Source organism: Galeopterus variegatus, unplaced genomic scaffold (assembly GCF_000696425.1).
Source record: "Galeopterus variegatus unplaced genomic scaffold, G_variegatus-3.0.2 Scaffold3801, whole genome shotgun sequence".
Classification (NCBI taxonomy): Eukaryota; Metazoa; Chordata; class Mammalia; order Dermoptera; family Cynocephalidae; genus Galeopterus; species Galeopterus variegatus.
The window spans coordinates 114,965-129,047 of NW_007729912.1; the positions used below are offsets into that span (position 1 = coordinate 114,965).

Consider the following 14,083-nt stretch of genomic DNA (forward strand, 5'->3'; position numbering starts at 1 on the left):
GGCTAAGAATAAGGGCATTTCAGGCATGCGCATCGCATCAGGGCGGGCCTTCCGGCGTCCAGCTTGTGGTGGTCGTTTTGGCCGCTCCTGGGTCTGTTAACGGTTCTGGAGTGCTGAGTGTGGACGGGGGTGAAAGGCTAAGAATAAGGGCATTTCAGGCATGCGCATCGCATCAGGGCGGGCCTTCCGGCGTCCAGCTTGTGGCGGTCGTTTTGGCCGCTCCTGGGTCTGTTAACGGTTCTGGAGTGCTGAGTGTGGACGGGGGTGACGGGACCAAGGAGTCGTGAGAGGGGTCGTCGTCCCTGCTGCACAGAGGCTGTTCTCAGTCTCGGCGACACCGTCAGGGGTGACCCGCACCAGGGCTGGGAAAAGGGACCGCCGTGCCCGGGTCCCACACCTGTCGCCCGCCGCTCCCAGCCCCGTTCCGCCCACAGAGTCACATGGCGGCGGCCGCGCTGAGGGACCCGGCTCAGGTAAGTGCTGCGTCCTCCGGGCCTCACCCGCCTTTATGCCACCCAAATCCTAAACTCCAGTGAGGGGCGCCTGCTCATGTCCACACAGCCCAGGCCCCTGTGGCCAGGAGTTAGGCGTTCGTGGGTGGGGGTCCCTGTTTCTGACATCCAGTGTGATGGGGTGTGGGAGAGTGTGACTGGCAGAGGGACTGGCTCGTGCAAAGGCTTGGAGGTGCGACTGAACCGGGACGATTAGAGAAACCTGGGGTCCATCTTGTGTCCACCTGGAACAGAGTGTGTGAGGCGGAGTCATGCCTGGACTGGCAGGCGCGACTTCATTCTGAGGGCCGTGGAAGCCATGGAGGGTTGTGAACAGAAGAGGGACACGGTCTGAGTGAGGGTTTTAAAAGTTTTCTAAGAGCTGTTCAGAGGGAGGACAGATTGGAATGGGTGATGAGGACAGTGATGCACAGGGAGGTTGAGTCCTTATCCAAAGCACAGAGCTGGGAAGGAAGAGGCAGCATTGAGGAATGAATCACGGTTTAGTTATTCAGTCCAAGGTTACCTTCCCTCCAGGGCTGGGCAGAGGTACAGAAGAGGTTTGAGCTTATTGAAACCCACTGTGATCCCCAGCTTCTATGGCATGCTTCTGCCCACAGGTCCCCATTGCTGAAGAAACACTTGTGGAACATATGCAGGGAAGTGCAGTGTGTTTCAGGCCTTTACTGGTTCTGACCCCACTCATATGATCTCTGGGATTGTGGTGACCTGGAATTCTTTGCCACCATTCTCCCAACCCTTGGGTTTGGGAACCTGGAAGAAATCCCAAGCCCAAGTTCAGGGAGGAATCCCCTAGACTCATCCTGAATCCAGGCTGAGGGTTGTATGGAGGGTTCCCTTTTCTGGCCACCAGTGGAAAGATTATGGAAAGTTATCCCAGGAACAGGTACCAGCATGTGTAAATGCATGGGGGTGTGGTTGAGTTGGGAGCAGGGTACAGCAGGTCTCTATTCTTTCTATTAGGAACAAAGAGTTGGGGGGAGGGGAGGGAGGTGGAGACCTTCATCCTGGAATGTGGCTGCCTGAGAAGTTGGACATATTTTGTGGAGAAGTGGGAGGTTTGGATCAGAGGAGGGAGGTAATCTTACTCAGGTCTAAATAGCCTCCACCTGGCTGCAGAGTAAAGAACAGACTTTGAGGGTGAAGGAGGAGGAAGGCTGAACAGGGAGAAAGCTATTGCAATAGTCTAGGTGAGCACTGATGGTGCAAATCAGTGTGGTGGTTGCCTAGGTGGGAGAAGTGGTTAGGGTACAGATCCAGTTTTTAGGAAAGGTTGCCCAGGTTTTCTGATTTTGAAGGAAAGAGAAAGGTAGGAGTTAAGAATGATGCTAAAGTTTTAGTCCTAGTAGCTTGAGGGATGGAAGCTACATCAACTGAGACAGGATAGTCAGTGGTAGAAGTGATTTTCATTGGAAATATTAGGAGTTTTGTTTTTGGTTGTGTTAATAGTCAGAGATATTTCAGAGAAAAAATGAGTAGTGGCATCAAGTGGGCAGCTGGACACAGAGGTATGGAAATCTGGGGAAAGGTTCAGGATGGAGACATTCAAAAATGGTGGCTAGTGTGTGGACCAGAATGGAGCTGTGGATCACATTTAAGAGGAGAATTGAGGTCAAGGTGGTAGTACTCTTGGCAGGCCATAAAGAAAAGGATGAGATCCAAGGTCTCTTGCTTGTGCACCTGGTGGGGGCAGGTTTCATCTGTTCCACAAACAAATGTGGGAGAAAAGTAGTCATGAAGGGACTGTTTGTGGGGAGGGTGGTCTGGCAGGTGGCTAAGACTTCCAAGGGAAGAGTAGAGGTGAGACAGATGCAAAAGCAGAGAAGTAATTGAGACAAGGTGACACTGAGGCCAGGGCCTCTGCTTAGTCACTGTTCCACAGATTTACTAGAATATTTTGGTGAGCTTTGGTGGGGTCTGAGATGTTTCACAGTTGCCAGTGGGTAAAGTTAGAGATAAATGTGGTCATCTGCGAGTCACTATTCTAGGCATAGGGGCTAAAGGGGCTGGGCTTTAAATGAGGATATTGTGGGAGAGGAAGGATGTGGCTGCTGAGGGGACAGCAGGTGCAGCACAGAAGGGGAAGAGTGCCATGGGTATCTGCAATTCACATGTGGTTCTGGGTGGCTAATGTTGAAGCAAGGATCAGAGACACACAGGAAGGCCTTCAAAGCAGCATTTGAGGTTGACCCTGGTGTTGTGATCCATTGCAGGTCTTGGATAGTACAGGATCTTCTTTGGAAGAAATCCCAAGGGAAATTGCCTGGCAGGAAGGAGTGGGGCCCCATAATGTAGTTCCTGAGCTTAGATGGCATCTATCTGCGCACCTGCCTGTAGTTGCTGAGGGCTGGGCACAGTGATTAATGGAACCGGTAGAGAGCACCAGTTGCATTAGGGTCTGATATCTCCTCTGAGGTTGGGAGGAGTCTGGTCATGGCGTAGATGTGTGGGGAGATGGCTTGTGGGTCCTTGGGAGAGAGACTGTGGTTTTATCTGTCCACATCATGACAGGGCAATGTAACCTTTGAGGACGTGGCCGTGTACTTCTCCTGGGAGGAATGGGGGCTCCTTGATGAGGCTCAGAGACATCTGTACCACAGTGTGATGCTGGAGAACTTTGCTCTTATATCCTCACTGGGTAAGGCCCTTACAACTACCCCAGTGCCCTGGGCTAGACTTTGCCTTTCTGCTCTTCCCCAGGGTTTGCTCTGTCCTCCCACCTGGGCTGTGGGCACTGTTTTCTTCCTCACTTCCCTGGGTAGGTGCTGTTGTTACTAGGGCTGGGTTGTTTGTACTGTTCTCTTCTCTTCCTTGTGGCCTCAATACCTGTTGCCCCAAAGCCTCGTGGGGAAGGACTCAAGGTCAGTACTCTTCCAAGGAGACTAATGAATCCCACCTTGCTTGCCCTCTTCCTGGAGGGGGGACTGTGTCCAGATCCATGCCATCTCTGTATCCTAGGTTTTGGTCCCTTATTCTAGCTGATAGTTCTTCATGCCTACCTGTGCTAGAATTGTAGTCACCGACATGGGTACTACTTGTTGGCAACAAGAACTGTTTTTGTGAGACCCTCATTTGAGGTTCTTTTTGCAACGTTTAGTTTTCTGTGGTCTGTCATGTAATAAGTTGCTCTGGGCGAGTGCTGGCCACTTACCTGTCCTTTCTTTCCCTTAAGATTTGCACTATCTAAGACCCATGTAACTGCTCAGCTGGGGATGGGGGAGTTTTAGGGGCATCACAGGATGGACATGACTCCACCCATGGCAGGATGGGCTCAGAGAGGGCCTGTCCCTGCTGAAGACAGATGGGGGAGGGCATGACATTAGGGCTGTGTTCACATTGTACCAGAAGCCTGTTCAAACCAGTGAGTCGATGCCACTGCCATTGGCCACACCTCATTTCTTCCTTTTCTTCCTCATTCTTGATACTTGGCCAGCTTGTCATTTTTACTCTGAATTCTGGCCCCTGGCTTTCCTGCCAACTTTCTGCCTCCATCTGCCACCCATTCCTTTTCACTGCCACCTCTGCAGTGTTCTCCATCATTGGCCCACACATAATGTGTTGAATGGTGCACACATATCCTTAGATAGTCCTTGAACCCAAGCTATTCATTTACAATTGGATTTTTCTGTTGCTGAACAAACTTTTTCAGTCTTCATATGTCATCAATAACTAAGGCCTTGCTGAAGGTCATTCACAGAGGAGCAAGTTGGAAATCCTGTCTGCCTCTCCTCAACACGCTGCACCCCATTCTTATGTCCTTCATCTTGTGAAGCCTCCTGATTTCCATGACCTGTAGAGCCCCATGACTGCAAAGCAGCCCCTTCCTTAGCCTGAGTCCAACTTCATCCTGAAAACAGTATGCTCATTTTTTGTTGTGTCGGACATGTATTTGTGATAAGGCCACCCATTACCCCCAAAGACAACATGTACTTCTCCAGCATTTCTCTGCTTTCAGGTTGTTGGTGTGGTGTGCGTAATGAGGCACCTTGTGAGCAGCATGGTTCTGTGGAAAGAATGTCACAAATCTGTACTCCAGTGCCAGATTCATCAACACAGCAAGCTCATCTCTGTGAGATGTGTGTACCTATTATGCAAGATATTTTGTACCTGGCTAAACACCAAGGAACACATAGTAGGCAGAAATTGTACATGTGTGGGACATGTGGGAAACAATTCTGTTTCAGTACAAACCTTTACCAACACCAGAAGGGGCAGAGTGGAGAGAAACTCTACAGAAATGACACAGACAGGGTGTCCTCTGTGAAGAGTTACAGAATCCATGCATCAGGGAAGCCTTTCACCTGTGGGGAGGTTGGGAACAACTTCCCAGCCAATGTGGGCCTTCTTCAGTATCAGGCCACTCCCAAAGGGGTGAAGCCACAAGGCATTACTCAGCGTGAAGCCTTTCACAGTGGAAAAAGTCACAAATGTGAATGTGGGAAAGCCTTCTGCCGCAAACATACACTTACTCAGCACCAGAGAATCCACACTGGAGAAGGACTGTATGACTGCAGTGAATGTGGGAAAACCTTCAGCTACAAGCATACATTGGTTCAGCACAAGAAAATCCGCACTGGAGAAAGACCTTTTGAGTGTAACGAATGTGGTAAGGCATTCAGGTTCAAATATAAACTTGTTCAGCACCAGCGTATTCACACTGGAGAACGGCCTTATGAGTGTGCTGAATGTGAGAAAGCTTTTAGGTGCAAATCCAAACTTGTTCAGCACCAGAGAATTCACACAGGAGCAAGACCTTATGAGTGTGCTGAATGTGGGAAATTCTTTAGACAAAGCTCCAGCCTTGTTCAACACCAGAGAATTCATACTGGATCAAGGCCTTATGAATGTGGCGAATGTGGAAAATCCTTTAGCCAAAGCTCTAATCTCATTCATCATCGAAGGGTTCACACTGGAGAGAGGCCTTATGAGTGTGGGGAATGTGGGAAATCTTTTAGACAAAGTTCCAGCCTTATTCAACACCGGAGAATTCACACAGGAGTAAGGCCTTATGAATGCAGTGAATGTGGGAAATGCTTTAGCCAAAAGTACAGTCTTATTCAACACCATAAACTTCACTCCAGATAAAGGCCTCATGCGTGCAGCCAATTCAGTTAACAGTATACTCTTGATTCAGCACCAAAAATTTCACAGTTCAGGTAGTTTCACAAGTTCAGTTCATGTGTGAAAGCCTTTAGCTAAAGATCTAGCACTAAAATTCCACACGAGATAATGGTGTTAGACCCACAGGGCATGCGCTCTTTGTTCAATGTAACAGCACTAGAGAGCTTTTTGAGCCTGAAGTTGAACTTCATACATGTGAATATTCACAGTGGGGAGATTCCCCATGAGATCCAGGTATGTGAGAAGTTTTCAGGAGCTGCATTCTGCATTTCACCCTGCCAGAATTATGTCATCACCAGGTTCTGTGGGAGAAGCCTTTTTACCTCTACCACCTGGCAAGTCCTACAGCATATATTGGCCAGCACAATATACTTAAAGAAGACAGATGTTCGTGCTCTCTCCCATTCCCTGGAGGATATAATAGCCTGAACCCTTAGTGGTTTCCCTTTCCCTTTTTTCTGACTAGTGTAGGCCCAAAGGTACAGCCGGTACTGATGGTGGCTTGTAAAGTTATAGTTTCTTCATGGCATTGTTGGTCTCACATAAAATTTTTGATGGACTTCTACCCTCAAAGTCACAGACCTGGGAACTGTTCCTCATATTGTTCTGGCTTGTGCAATAATAAAAGTCTTATTATTTAAGTCACCTTTAATCTTAAAAGTTCTGTTCACTATGTGGTGGTTTGAAATAGAATTGGGCTCCACCAGTGTGAAGGGGTGAAGAGCTTTTGTGAGGGTTTTAACTTTGTGTGCCTCAGGGAACAGTATGATATCAGTGAGTACCTCTCACTATGGATTTGGCCTAATTTCATTACTGCCTATGGTATAGAAAATAACACTTGATTTTTATCTTCAGTTTCTGGCATAAAGCTTCTAAAACCTTTGGAATTTCATGAGTAATAAGAGTGTCTTTTGTATGCTAATGAGGTGACTTATGGTGGAGGCCTGTAAGTAGCTTTAAGATGAGTACTAGTTACCAGGAAAACCAGCCACTGGATTAGAGAGTTAGAACTTTTGACTGAACTAACCTTTGGGGAGGAGAAGATGCTAGAGTTTGATTTCAATTGCCCATGACCAGTAAGTTAGTCAACTATGCCTATGCAATGAAACCTGGGTTAAAAGCCCCTAAACAACAGGGTTCTGGAAGCTTCTGGGTTAGTGAATTCATTCACATGCTGGGTTGGGGTGCACCCCTACTCCATGGGGAAAAAGGCTGCTGAGCTTGGGGCTCTTCTTGACCTTACCCTATGTACCTCTTCATCTGGTTGTTCATTTGTATCCTCTTATTAAAAACTAGTAGTGAGTGTAGCACTTTCCTGAGTTCTATGAGTTGTTCTAGCAAATTACCAAACCTAAGGGTGTGGGTAGGCAGTCATGGGAGCAATTTGTGGGTCTATCTGACAAAAGTGTGGGTAGCCTGGGGACCCCATTTGTGGCTGGCGTCTGAAGTGGGGCAGTCATGTGGGACTGAGTCCTTAACCTGTGAGTACTGTGCTAGGTAGTTAGTGTCAGAATTGAATTGAACTTGTAGGACACAGTTTGTGTCAGAGAAATGGCATAGGGATGATGTCTGATGTCAGAAAATAGGATTTTCTAGACGGGCCCTGACTCATAGAATCATAGTTTTAGAAGAGAAAGGATGAAAGGATGAGGGATGAAGAACATTTCGCTCCTGGATGGCCCTCTAATCATTTGTGGTACAAAACTGTAGCTTTGCTGCAATCAGTTACTAAAGGAAAATGTTACCAGTGGAACTCAGAAATGGCTTAGATTCAAATCCCAAAGAGTTGGCTCATTGGATATGTAAGAAAGTTCAAAATAAGAAGCATCCTAAATATATAATTGTTTGTATTTATCCGTTTTGCGTTAAAATTTAAATCTAGAGTACCCGAGACTGGGTAATTTATATAGAACAGAGGTTTATTTCGCTCACAATTCTGGGACAGCTGCATCTGGTGTGGGCCTCAGGCTGCTTCTACTCATGGTGGAAAACAGCAGGCAGCAGGTGGGTACAAGCAGATCACATGACAAGAGGAAGCAAGAGAGAGAGAGAGGGGGGAAGTGCCAGGGTCTTTTAAACAACCAGGTCTTGCAGGAACCCCCACCCCCCAGGGAGAGCATTAATCCATTCATGAGGGATCTGCCCCCATGACTCAAACAGCTTTCAACACTGCCACATTGGGGATCAGATTTCCACATGAGTTCTGGGAGGACAATACATCCAACTCCATCACTCTTGGTTGTTGTTATCCGTAATAGCTAAAATGAAAGTAAAGAGTGACCAGTGAGACCTTGAGGCTTGACCAAGCTCAGGTTTTTGTTTGTCTGAGCTTTAGCCATTAGAATCAAATCCACATGCAAAGGGGAAAAATTATACTGGGACAACAAAGAACACCTCTAAGACCTCTCTAGTCAACAGAGGTAGTCCGTGGGAAGGGAGGGAAAAACCAAGAAACTATTGAAACCAGGGTATAGACTGAAGGGTTGTCTAATTTTGTGGATCAGCATTATCAGTTTGCAGAACCTTTACTAAAATGAATTGTGAGAGTGACTAAATTAGGAGTGGTATCTTTGGTTTTAAATACTGCAGAGTGGAAGAGCATGTTTGGGTTGATACAGGGTCCATATCTAACTACTGAACAATCACAGGGAGATTTGAATCACAGTGCAGATGGCTATACATGATCCAGACACATAGTAGGTTATTCTTGAAGGAACAGCCTCCTGATGGACTGGATAAAAGCCACTGTCAAGTGTGTTTACTCTGAAAAGGAGGACTGTCTGACTCTTATAAATGCCAAGTCGAATACCCCAGGTGAAATAGCTAGTATGCTTTGTATGTAAGTATTGGGAAAAACAACACAAACTGCCAAATTGTTTTTCTTACACCATTACTCAGCAACGATCATTGACCAGGTGTGTGGGGATCCCACCAGCAAGCAAGCAAGCAATTGTCTAGTGTATACCAGCCGGGTGCTGTCCACTTCAATTCAGACACTGTCTACCTGGAGGTAGAATCAGATCCCACACGTTGAAGGCTCAGTCCCCAAGACTGCTCCCCACTTCAGATGGCAGTCGTAAGCCCAGGCCTCTGGACCTTCAACATCAATCAGCTATAAACCATGGTTTCCACAACCCCCTCTTTGGGTTCAATTAGTTTGCTAGAGTGGCTCACAGAACTCAGGGAAACAGTTAAGTTTACCTGTTTATTACAATGGATATTTTAAAGGATACAAAGCAGCAGCCAGGTGAAGAGATTCATAGGACAAGGTCTAAAAGTTTTCCAGGGGCAGGAGCCTTTGTTTCCACAGAGTTGGGGTGTGCAGCCCTCACAGCATGCAGATGAGTTCAGCTGTCCAGAAGCTCTTAAGAACTCTCTCCTCTTGGGTCTTTTATGGAGACTTCATTGCACTGACATGCTTAAAGCAGGAACAACAATGTAGAAATGTGATTGGACAAAGGGGATATGATCTAACACTAACAGACTAGGTGGGAAACTCAGCAAGGCTTGTTTGTTCAGATTCTTCTTGGCTTATGTGCAACATTCCTTTCTCCAAAGCATGGGGCAGGATCTGGAATGGAGGTCTTAATGACCTACAATCAGATAAGGTAAGTCAGAATTTCTTTATGGCTAACTCTGAGACAGACTAGAGCTTTATGGCTGGCTTGGAGGACCTGCCTTGGGGAAGAGGGATTCTAGTTTCTATGGCTTGCCTCAGGGAGAAAAAGGAATAGGTGAAAGGAGGGCAGGAGAAAGTCAGATTTTTTTCTGAGGCCCGCTTCTGAGGCCTAAAGTACCCCAACATTATAAAAAAAATTTAAGGAAGTTACAAGCCAGGAACCATGGACAAAAACATATATATCTTATAATATTCTTAAGTTTTAAATAGGTGGTCATAAAAGGACTTCCTGTTGAAATGACATTTTGCTAGTGACTTGAATGGGATGTATACTTCATGTGGCTATCAGAAGGAAAGGGGTTTAGGCAAAGAGATCTGAAAAGTCCTGTGGAGATGGTTTAGGGAACAGCAAGAATATATCATATATATTAAGCCATGTGGAACCATCTTTATGATGACCAAGATATTCACCTGCTTAATGTGCTCATTACTCTTATGGTAAGTACTATGATGAAAGGGGCTCTTTTTGTATGGACGCCCCAGATAGTCTTGCTGCTACAAATTTGAGCCTGAGAAGTCTTATTGGATTTGTTGTCTCAGTTTACCTGTATTAGTTCCTACAGATACCAAGAACATCAAAGTAATTTAAAATAATGGAGAGAGACAGGGAAGAGTCAAGGGATATGTCTCAGCACGGTGGAAGTCTTTAGATGGTTATTGGGAAATGGGACGAATATAGTGGACATGGATGGGGTTGAAACAAAGGTGGTGTTGATAATAGCACTGTTGAAGGTTGGATGGACCCACGTTAGCTCTGTGCTAGCTCCAGGTAGTGTCAGAATTGAATTGTAGTACACCCAGTTAGTGTTGGAGAATCAGAGAATTGTTATAATAACATGTGGTGTCAAAAAAGGGCACACACTGCACAAGGCCTTGTAAGAAAAACTGCTGGGATTTGTGGTCCTAATTTGTGGCCTTGATACCAGAATTTTTTGTAGTCTAAAAAGTCCCTGAGGAGTGTGAAGTTGTTCTGACAACCTACAGTGCTGGGAGAAGCATGAATTGGTTTCCTTGTTTCTAGGGAATGTTACTCAGTTCCCAGCATTTTAAAGAAAAGGTATTTCCCAAGTCGTGCAACAGAGCCAGGTGTCCTGATGTCAGAATTCAGTTGGCTACCTGTAAGACTACAGGAGACAGAGGGAACCCTAATTGGTACAGATTAACAGGATTAATAGGGTGTGGAGAAGACAGCAGCAAACTTCAGAGAATATTTCTCTTCTAAAAGTGCATCCACAAATGTTTCAGTGAATATGGCTGTGCAGAATGAGCATGTACAGAAATTCTTAGGATTTTTATACTTGTGTATTTTCTGTAGCTGAGGTCATTGTCAGAGTTAACTTAAAAGTTTTGTGGATTCTTGTAGCCTCTCTGTGCTGATCACCTCAAGGCCATTGCTGCATCATCAAGAAAATGATGGTAGCAGCCCTGTAGTTGAAGAGTGGCTTTTGTGACCCAGCCACTGTTCCTGTTGACCCGGAAATGATCTTCATTCATCACCAGTATTTTCTGCTACTGATATGGGGCTGCTTTTCCCAAGCATGAAGACAAAAACAATGCAGTAATATAGGGTTGCCAAATTTTCTGGTTTTCTGAAGAGTGGGGAAATCCAGACTTTTATTTTAAGCCATTTACATTTTAAAAAACCTTTTTAAGATGTAAATAGCATGCAAAAAACTACATATAAAGTGTGTAATTTGATAAGTTTTGACATTTATATAAAACTATGAAAGTATTATAATCATAACGAACATATTCATAATCACAATTACCCTGTGCCCTTTTATAATCTTTCCCTACCTTTGAAATATTAGGACCATACCTCCTTGGGAACACTACTATCTCTCCCCTTCTTGTGTCCTCACTTCCCTGTCTTCTTTTATGCAAATGATGGGTTAGTTGGATAAATTCAGTGATGACCCTCTACCTAAGGGATTTTTTTTTTGTCCTTTTTGAGACTGGCCACACCACGCTCAGCCAGTGAGCGCTGTGAGCACACCGGTCATCCCTATATAGGATCCGAACCTGCGGCGGGAACGCTGCTGCTCCCGAGTGTGCCACCGGCTCGGCCCAACCTAAGGGATTTTGACTTCAAGTTATAAGGAAACTGTTTAAGAGACATACAACCTTCATGGGATGCCGAGATTTCCCAGAGATGCTATGTGGTAACCCACTCTACCAAGCCCCAACCCTGGGAAGTTCAAGAGGACCCTGGAAAATTCTTTGGAATTCATTGCAGCCCTCAGCCTTTCCTCTACTCTTCTAGATGAACCAGACTTCCTAGACCCTAAGCTGTGTGGTCTCCACACAGGTTAAGTTTAGGGAGACCTTGCCAAAGGCAGCATCTGAGCTTTGAGCTGTGGGATGACCACCATTAAAAGTGTGCAAGGCTGGAAAGGAAACAGATTCCAGAGGTTTTAGACAGTCATTGTTCATAGACCCAGAAACTGCTTTTATCTGTTTATTTTATGTTTTAAATTTTTCTGTACCCCTATAGAATTCATTACTGTGAATAAATAGCAATCTAACGTAAATCCCTACTCCTCGTAATGCGAGGTAATTTCACCTAAAGCCAGATATAAACAGTCCTTTTTTTCTCACTGATTGATATCACATATATACATGGAAAAAGAGAAAGAATGAGAAAGAGTGACTATTTTATTCTGTTCCACTTACCTGTTCATAAGATAAATTCATACTGTAGACCACTTTTGAAAAGTTATTAGTGCAAACCATGTGACATGTATGGAATAGTATACATTAGACATATGTAGACTTATAAATTTTTAGAAAGAGCACAGCAGAACTAAGCAATAAGGTAATGAACAGCCCAATTTTAAAATATGAGCTAAAAAGCAAACCTCATTCATAAGTTGGGGGGAGGGGAGAGAAAGAAAAGAAAGAATGAAAGAAGAAAGACCACAAAATGTTGAACTTTTGGAAGGAGAGAACAGACTTACAGTTACTAAAGGTGCGGGAGGGGAATGGGGAGAGGGCTTAGGGAATAACAGGGTAAATGACACAAAGAATAATTATGATTTGTAATGCTGAACATGCTAATATTGACTTGATCATCACATGCTGTATACAAATACTGATAGTCAACTCTTGACCCCATAAGTATGTAAAATCAGAAGTAAATAAATTTTTTAGAGAAAAAAAAAACGAGCCAAAAAGCTTCACAGACTTTTCACCAAAGAGGATGTACAGATGGCAAGTAAACATATGAAAAGATGCTACTCCACATCATATGGCAGCAGAGAAATGCAAATTGAAACAGCAGTGAGATACCACTACATACCTATTAGAATAGCCAAAATCCAGAACACTGACAGCAACAAATGCTGATGAGGGTGTGGAGTAAGAACTCATTCATTGCTGGTGGGAACACAAAATGATACAGCCACTTTGGAAGACAGGTTGACAGTTCTTATAAAACTAAACGTACTTTTACCAAATTATCCCGCAATTGTGCTCCTTGGTATCTACCCAAATGAGTTGAAAACTTAGGTCTACACAAAAACCTGCACGTGGATGTTTTTAGCAGATTTATTCATAATTGTCAGAATTCAGAAGCACCCCAAGGTGTCCTTCAGTAGGTGAGTGGATAAACTGGTACATCCAGACAATGGAATGTTATTTTGTGCTAAAAAGAAATGAGCCATCAACCTGTAACATGGAGGAATCTTAAATGCATATCACTGAGTGAAAGAGGCCAATCTGAAAGGCTGCATGTCCAACTACATGACATTCTGGAAAAGGCAAAACTATGGAGGAAATAAAAATTTCAGTGGTTGCATAGTAGGTAGAGGCAAAGGAGGGATAAATAAACAGAGGACAGGATTTTTCGGGCAGTGAAACTATTCTGTATGATAGTATGATGGTTGATGTATATTATTATACATTTATCAAAACCCATTGAATGCACAATACTGAGTGTCTTAGTTTGTGCTGCTGTAACAAAATACCACAGACTAGGTAATTTATAAACAGTATAAATTTATTTATTACAGCTCTGGAGGCTGAGGGGTTTGCTGTCTGGTGAGAACCTGGTCTCCAATTCCAAGATGGTGCCTTGTTGCTGCATCTTCCAGAGGGGAGGAATGCTGTGTCCTCACATGGCAGAAGGGATGAAAGGGGTGAAAAAGTGGTGACGTCCCCTAGTCAAGCCCCTTCATAATGGCACCTAATCCTAATCATAAGGGCGGAACCCTTATGACTCAACCACCTCCTAAAGGCCACACTTCTTAATACTATTGCATTGGGGATTAAGTTTCAACATGAGTTTTGGAGGGGGACACCATCATTCAATCCATGGCATTAAGAGCAAACCCTAATATAAACTATGGACCTTGGGTGATAATGATGTGACAATGTAGGTTTATTAACTGTAACAAATGTACCACTTCGGTGGGGAACGTTGATAATGAGGGATGCTATGTATGTGTGTGTTGGGCATAACTTTACGCGCATGCGCCCTGACGCGCACGGGCGCCATTTCATGCGCTCCGCGGCCACCAATTCACTAGCGCTCAACGGCACGTAGCTGCCAGCCTCGCCCTTCCGGGTCCCAGTGATTCAGCCCTCAGCTCTTGAGCTCAGTAACTCATTTGAGAAAACAGACCTCTACAAAAATATAAACTAAGATTTACCTGTTTAATTAGATGATCTCAAATTTTCTCGCATCCACTTGGTATTTTAAACAGACTTCTAAATTCTCTTTAGTCTCATTTATGTAATTTTTTCACAAAATTTTATGGTAAAATTTTATGCT

The 14,083-nt window shown here is 44.7% G+C and overlaps 1 protein-coding gene across 2 annotated transcripts in view; it reads left to right on the top strand.

Annotated features, from left to right (window-relative positions):
* The first annotated feature begins 259 nt into the window (after positions 1–259).
* LOC103601583 (zinc finger protein 418-like) overlaps positions 260–14,083 on the top strand; it is a 58,705-nt gene continuing 44,881 nt past the window's right edge. Inside the window, exons 1-4 of one of the 2 annotated variants that reach the window (XM_008586013.1) lie at positions 260–473; positions 1,112–1,159; positions 3,024–3,150; positions 4,468–5,544. In XM_008586013.1, the coding sequence (XP_008584235.1) occupies positions 441–473; positions 1,112–1,159; positions 3,024–3,150; positions 4,468–5,544 (1,285 nt within the window). In that variant the 5' untranslated portion in view covers positions 260–440. The remainder of the gene's footprint in view (positions 474–1,111; positions 1,160–3,023; positions 3,151–4,467; positions 5,545–14,083) is intronic. The other variant, XM_008586014.1, reaches the window with a different exon arrangement.